This window comes from Spea bombifrons, chromosome 11 (assembly GCF_027358695.1).
Source record: "Spea bombifrons isolate aSpeBom1 chromosome 11, aSpeBom1.2.pri, whole genome shotgun sequence".
Lineage (NCBI taxonomy): Eukaryota > Metazoa > Chordata > Amphibia > Anura > Pelobatidae > Spea > Spea bombifrons.
Window position 1 is genome coordinate 22,392,639 of NC_071097.1, and position 7,220 is coordinate 22,399,858.

The window sequence follows — 7,220 nt, forward strand, 5'->3', positions numbered from 1 at the left end:
TGTTCTGTACCCGGTTCATACGCTTTCTATGTACATACAGATGCACAACACTGCAAATAAATTTATCACCCATCCAGTACCTTTGTACATGTCATGCGTACGTATCCTTCAATTGAGCAATTTTTATTCTCCTAGACACAGCGATCCATAAAATTCAGGGTTACTTATTAATATGTGTGAAATGCTGATGAAGCATTACTGCTCAGACTCCTTGTAAATCAGGCCAAACATGTAAACGACTGGTAACGTCTTAGTAACTTCTTAGTAGGTAAAATACCAAAGACTTGATTTACTTTAAGGAAAATTGGACACTATCAATCGGTTTAGAAAATCACAGTGTGACAATATCTCTTTCAATGCAGTTGAATTGTTTTAGAAAATATTTACATTATTTTACATTATGTTACATGATTAGCAACATCGTAGAACAGCTGAATACCAGAAAACAAAAACATTCTCAGAAATAACTCAAAAAAAAAGTTTGTCTCATCCCCATTTTCCCATGGAATGCGCAATGGTCATGTGATGCAAAGAAATAGGTGTTTAATGAGCTATTGTCATAGAAATTGAAAAAAAGCTTTGTAACTGTTTAAGTCATTCCTTTTTGTTTGCAACATCCAGTAGTTAGCAAACCTGGGAACTCATCCTCGCTTTCCTTCCAAGGGTACCCTAGCCTGGGAAGTTCCCATGTATGGTAGGCTTGCGAACTTTAACATATATGAATATCACAGAAATATAGAATTTGACGGTAGATAACAAGCATTTAGCCCATCTAGTCTACCCAATGCTTTTCTGATTTTGAAGTCTGTTAAGTAAATCCTGTTATTTCTTTATAGATACTTAGAAGCAGCCTTGTCTTGAGATGGCATATCAAAAGCCACCAGATGGTGGATGGGGCTGGGTCATCGTCACCATCTCCTTCTTCATCCAGTTCCTCTGTTATGGATCCCCTCTGGCCGTTGGGATTCTTTATGTTGAATGGCTGGACGTGTTCGATGAAGGCAAAGGGAAGACTGCATGGGTTGGGTCACTGGCTGCTGGATTTGGTCTTCTAGCGAGTAAGTAACATCAGATTTCTGTGCTTAATAAATTTGGCATTTGTTAATGAAACAAAACCCTTAAAACTGACTTGTTGAGTTTTTAAAAAATATCCATCTGCAAACACAGAATCTATGATAGGGATCTGGTGTCAAAAAACCTTTATCCCCTAGTTGTTCTTGTTTTTGCTGTGATCTTTACAAGAGCAATGTTCAGGCTTAGCGAGTATCTAGGGTATGTTAAGGGCAAAAATAATTGCACTGATATCAGTCATTTTACTGCCTCACACCTGTCCTCTGAACTCAATGATTCGTACAAACTGCCTTAGATCAGCAAACAGAAGAAGTCCAGGCTCCTTTTTTCCATTGTATGCTTCATTAGAGATGAGTAAAGGCCCCTCATTATGGCCGTGGTAATAGCAGACTGATGTTTCTCGGCTGTTGAGCGTGGATGGATGTGCTTTCCATGAAGCCATTTGTAAGATAGATTATGGTACTTACTGATAGGTTAATCGCTGTATTTGTCAGGTTAGATATATTCCCTTGTTTGCTACGTGCCATGTTGACTACCATTGGAAACTTCAAATGACTATAACTAACAGAACACTAAGAGGAAATAGCTAAAAAGTGAGCAGAAGCAAAAACCCAGTGGAAGCTTGAGAGATGACAATAGCTTTCTTAGTTATTACTCAAAATCCATATCCCCCAGAGGCAAGAGGTTACTCTCTCCCCCATCCATGCCTGAACCTTGAGAAATGACATGAGGATGCAATCTGGAGCATATGTTCAGAAGATGGTCAGGTGGTCTGGAATGAAAGAAGGGGAAAACTAAGTGACACCAGCCTAGTTGCCTGCCCACCCTCACCCCGGCCCAGCCTGATGTTCAAGTTAAACAGCAGAGAACATTGACTTAAATAAAGATAGGCTAAATCCAAATCTCCATTCCATCAGAAAGATCTTCATGAATTAGCACGACTACAATATATTTGTTGGACCAGTTAACTATTGTGGAAGGTCCCTCTGAGACATGTATGTACGGGGCAGTCAATAATAATGTCAGAATGATTACCTTGCTGATTTTTTCACCTTTACAACTTTTTCCCAGTATGTATATGGCCCTCTTCATGTATCTTGTGATGGGGGCATCTTTTACTTGATATTAAACTCTCCTTCGCCAGATTGCTGATAGATGCTTTGGGAAGAAACTCCCAATTACACTTGCATTTCAAGAACGCTTGCTCTTAATCACATTACTGGTAAACCAAATAGTATTAATTATTTGAGACAATGGCACGAGCATGGCACGAAGTGCTCAATGCCCATCTCATACTTAAATCGTTAAAATTATATTATATTATACACAAAATAATGCTTTTTCTATCAGGCAGCGGGAATAATCGCACATTTGGTTAGCTATAGTGACCAAGAATAGTCTATGATATAAAGTTCATTTGGGATTTGGCTCAATCCGGAATCAAGTTTTTTGAAAGGGACATTCTTTATGCTTAAAAAAATAATAAATCTTTAATTTACTTTAGAGGTCATTTTACCCCGACTCCAATCAGCGTGATCTCTGGAGCCTTTGTGTTCGAAACCCTAACTCATAATAAAAATGGTTAGTGGTTGGTATATGGAATTCTTATAAATTATTATAAATATAACACAGAGAACTATTTTAAATTTAAATCTGCATAAAGTGGGCTGGATTCCATTTCAATAATATACAACACAATCTGGATTAATTTGAATTTAAACCTTTCTACAAAGGAACTTTTGTGTTTAAATAAGGGCAAGATAAAGGTTATTTTCATACCTTGCTCTAACAGATTTAATAAAAGGGAATTATGAGAAATGCAAAACATTCTTGAGTTGTTGGAATAGTTTTATTTAATCCCCAAATAAATTGTCTGATTATTCTAATTACAACCAGCGCCGTAAATCCCAGTTCAATAAAGGTCACCTATTCTAAATCACGTTAGCATGATGGAAGTACAGGGTCCCCTAGTGAATGTGAATGGAAAGCAATCAACAATTCAATGGAAGTGCTTTCATTTCATTAGCAATTCATTAGCAATTTCATTAGCAATTCATATGGTAAGGGTATATTGAGATACCCTCCTAGGTTCTGCAAAGAACAAGCTCGGGGGATTTACCTTTTGCCTAACATCCAGTTTTTGTGGATGGTCATTGATCTCAACATGGGACTCAGAGGGACTCAACATGGGAGTTCAACTTGCAGGAATCACGACCATAGGGCAGACCATGCAATAGACCATGTGTTTCTAAGATACCATGTTACATTTTAATACAAAATAAGATGTTGTAACAGTCCTAAAAGATTGTTTGGCCAATTGTTGTTTACCCAAAGGTCAAAATGTGGAGATAACAGTATCGGTTTATAGTTTATACAATAAATGTGGTGTACCAGCACGAGATAATGACAATCATAAAATGAGCAATAGGTGAAGCCTTTAGACCAAGGTAACCAGTTTGCTGCGGGTACATAGGACTACGTTTTATAATTCACAACCCCATTCTTCCATGCAAGGCTATAATAAGGGACGGGAGGACTGTATAAGGTAGCTTAGAGCACTATAAATAAAAAGAGAAATATTTAACCAAAAAAAATATTAAAATGAGGGGAGCTTGCTTTAGTAGGGGAAGCACATTAATATGTAAGCATATTTTCCATATAGTTTTATATAATAATTAGTAATAATACATGTTTACTGTGTCTGACAGCCCCACTGAATAAGAATATTTATTCAAGTACTATGTGTGTGGTTTAAATATACACTTTTCAGAATGTAAAACATATAAAGCACTTACCTAAAGTAGAATCTGCAGCAGCTCCTCCTCATATGTGGTTCAATGATTTTGGACACTTAAAGTGGTAGGAAAGTGTCGGGGAACAAAACAATAGGAACGTTCCCTCACGTGTGTACATACATGCAAAGACCTCTTCTGTGGTTAGCGGGTATGTATCTATCATGGTGGAGGACACCTCGGTGTGCAAAGTAACAGTGCCCTCTGCCCTAGCGTGACATGTGCCTTTATACAGCAAAGATATACAAATATCAGAGATTGTCATCTGTTTGCATTCAAGAAGTATTTAAGTGTCTCTAGTTCGTGTTCTTAACAAAATTAATTCTTGGCAGGTCCATTGTGCAGTGCGAGTGTGTCCTCATTTGGAGCGCGCCCAGTGACCATCTTCAGCTCATTCTTGGTGGCTGGTGGACTTATCCTGAGCAGTTTTGCACCCAATCTGTACTTTCTTTATTTTTCGTATGGATTTATGGTTGGTAAGTTCATTTAACTTCCGTATTATTTATATTACAAATAATGGAATGATCCAATAAGTATGAATATTTCATTTCTTCCTATGGTGACAAGACAACTTGTCAAGTGGTCACTTTTGATTTATTGCTCCAGTTGCGCTGACCTTCACTCAGACAGCTAGACGTGTGACGGCCCCGTATTTACTATATTAGTATTTTTGTTATTTAAGTACATGGTGATTGTGTTGGTAAGTAATGTATTCTTCGTTGTATATTCTTCCAGGTTTTGGGTGCGGCCTATTGTATACCGCAACCGTGACTATTACATGTCAGTATTTTGAGAAACGTAGAGGACTCGCTCTTGGGATCATTTCAACAGGTGAATTATCTTAATAAGATATATTTGAATTGTACTATAAATATATTATTTCATCCTTTGCCTTATTCCGGTTAAGGGTAATTTTTCTGTTCATGGATACTCCTCCTTACAATGTTTGCAAAATGCATTAAAATGCATGTAACAAGGTCAGGGGAAGATAGTTTTAAATTTCTAAATTAAATAAATCATTTATATATAATTAGGGGCCAGATATCTCGGGATACAGTTTTGGTCAATGTACCCTTGGGTTAAATTTGGACAGCTCTTAGAAATTGTTGTACGAATTTAAAAGCTGCCCATGAAATGTGTCGTGCAGTAGAGCATGTTAAAAACCTGGACGATAATTTCTATTGGGATATTTATTCTTGGGGAGTATTATTGTTTTAATTTATACATTTCTTAAAAATGTGTATTCCTACTGTTCTTAATACAAGCTCCACATCTTGTGTTTCTATATTCGCAGGTTCAAGTGTTGGGACTTTTATATATGCGGGTCTTCAAAAGGAGCTAATATCGCTCTATGGATTGGATGGGTGTTTGTTAATCGTTGGTGCTCTGTCTTTAAATATATTAGCATGTGGCATTCTAATGAGACCTTTGCCACAATCACCCAAAGCTTCTCCTCTGAAGATATGTCCAGAGAAAATGCCAGATACCTACCTCATCTACCATGAAAAAGGTTGTAACAGTGAAGAAAATATAGGGACGATTGTCAAAACATCAGTAGATGACTGCAAATTGGAAACCCTCCTCCATAAGAACAAGTTTACAGCTCTGCCCACAACAGAAAAGGACAATTGTATCAACAAAGTGGGGGAGGCACATACTTGCAAACAACTAGCAAAGAACAAATGTCACCGATACTTGGATTATTGGGAAAATACGATTGACCTATTCAAAAACAAAGTGTTCTCGGCACTGTTTGTGGCCATTTTGCTTTTTGACATTGGAGGATTTCCTCCTGCTTTACTTTTGGAGGATGTAGCAAAAAGTGCCAATATTGACGAAGAGTCCATTGTTGTGCCACTTATCTCCATCTTTGGCTTCATGATGGCCGTCGGGAAGCTCAGTTTAGGTATCCTTGCTGATTTTAAATGGATGAATACATTGTATTTGTATATTTTTACTTTATTCCTGACAGGACTGGCCTTATTTGCCGTGCCTTTTGCAAACTCATACGCTGCTTTAGCTTTTCTTGCCGGGACACTAGGATTTTTATCCGGGAACTGGTCAATATTCCCTTATGTGACGACAAACACCGTGGGGCTGGAAAAACTAACACATGCCTATGGGATACTGATGTTTTTTGCTGGAATTGGAAATTGTCTTGGACCGCCAATAGTTGGTAAGAGCTTATTTTGCCTACAATCTTTCTTCTTCTAAATAGATCTTGACTTCTCGCCCATTATCATTAAACTGTCTACTGGAATAGGTATAATGATGTTGCTTTGCTTGTACGGCTCTTTCAGCCAATAAGTATGTAGGAGTGCTGTTTTATCCGTAACTCTTTTCCCATTAGAAAGCACAGGCTTTCCAGTGTGCCACTGTTCAACGGGCCGGTTACGCTACACTACACTTTACTCTATAGCACACATAGGACAAAAGCCTAGGGCAGAGCCCAACCATGTTGCTGACCCCAGTACAGTGGTGCTGGTTCTCAGTAACAGCCAGTATCACTGCCCCTTAGGCAAAGCCATAAACGTATATATCTATTTAATTTAAACTATATTAAACATATTTCTTTTTGCTTTCAGGCTGGTTTTTCGACTGGACCCAGACATACACCATAGCGTTCTATTTCTGCGGAACCTGTGTTCTCTTGAGTGGACTCCTTTTGTTAGTAGTGTCTTTGCCACTTTGGGATAAATGCAAAAAGAAAAAGCAGGAACCATCTTCAAAAAGCTACATTTATAAAGTAGCTTCAACTGTTTAACGGGTCACAGCAATAAGAAAGAAAGAAAAAAAAAAGTATAGATAGTTTGTTTGAAATGATTGTAGTACTCAATATAAATTGAGCGTGTTAAGGTAAAGCTGGAAATCGTTCACCTGTCTCAGGTACTCTCCAAAACAACATAAGTGTTTATTGCATTATACCTTTAACGAGCCACCAGTGACGCACCCCGCCTGCCAAACCAAGGACCCCCAGGTGTCCCACTGCTCAATAAGCCGGCTCATCTACACTATGGAGGCACACATTAGCACAGAGCTCGTTATTGGTACAAAATGTTTATTTCAATAAAAGCACACTGTTCATCTGTTTCACAACACACCAAAATAACCATTATTAGTATTGTTTTCTGCCACAACCTATTTGATATGTTAAATGCTTTAAGCCATTCAAAAACGATTCTTATGGCTATAGCAGACAACAGGGTATTTACTCGCTTTGTAATTCTCTATTTCATATGGAAATTGGCAGGAAAGGTGTCCTGTAGACAGCTTAATCGTTTATCAATGGAGTCCGTAGTTGAAGTTGACACGTTTTATCAAGTCAGCATACAAAAGGTGTAAAGTAAGCGTTGGGTA

General features: G+C 37.9%; 1 protein-coding gene across 1 annotated transcript; it reads left to right on the plus strand.

Moving 5' to 3' along the window:
* Positions 1 to 862: 862 nt before the first annotated feature.
* SLC16A9 (solute carrier family 16 member 9) lies at positions 863 to 6,853 on the plus strand. Its single transcript, XM_053450305.1, has 5 exons — positions 863 to 1,058; positions 4,196 to 4,339; positions 4,599 to 4,694; positions 5,158 to 6,039; positions 6,449 to 6,853. Exons 1-5 carry the CDS (start codon positions 863 to 865, stop codon positions 6,625 to 6,627), a joined length of 1,497 nt encoding a protein of 498 aa, XP_053306280.1. The 3' UTR covers positions 6,628 to 6,853.
* Positions 6,854 to 7,220: the final 367 nt, after the last annotated feature.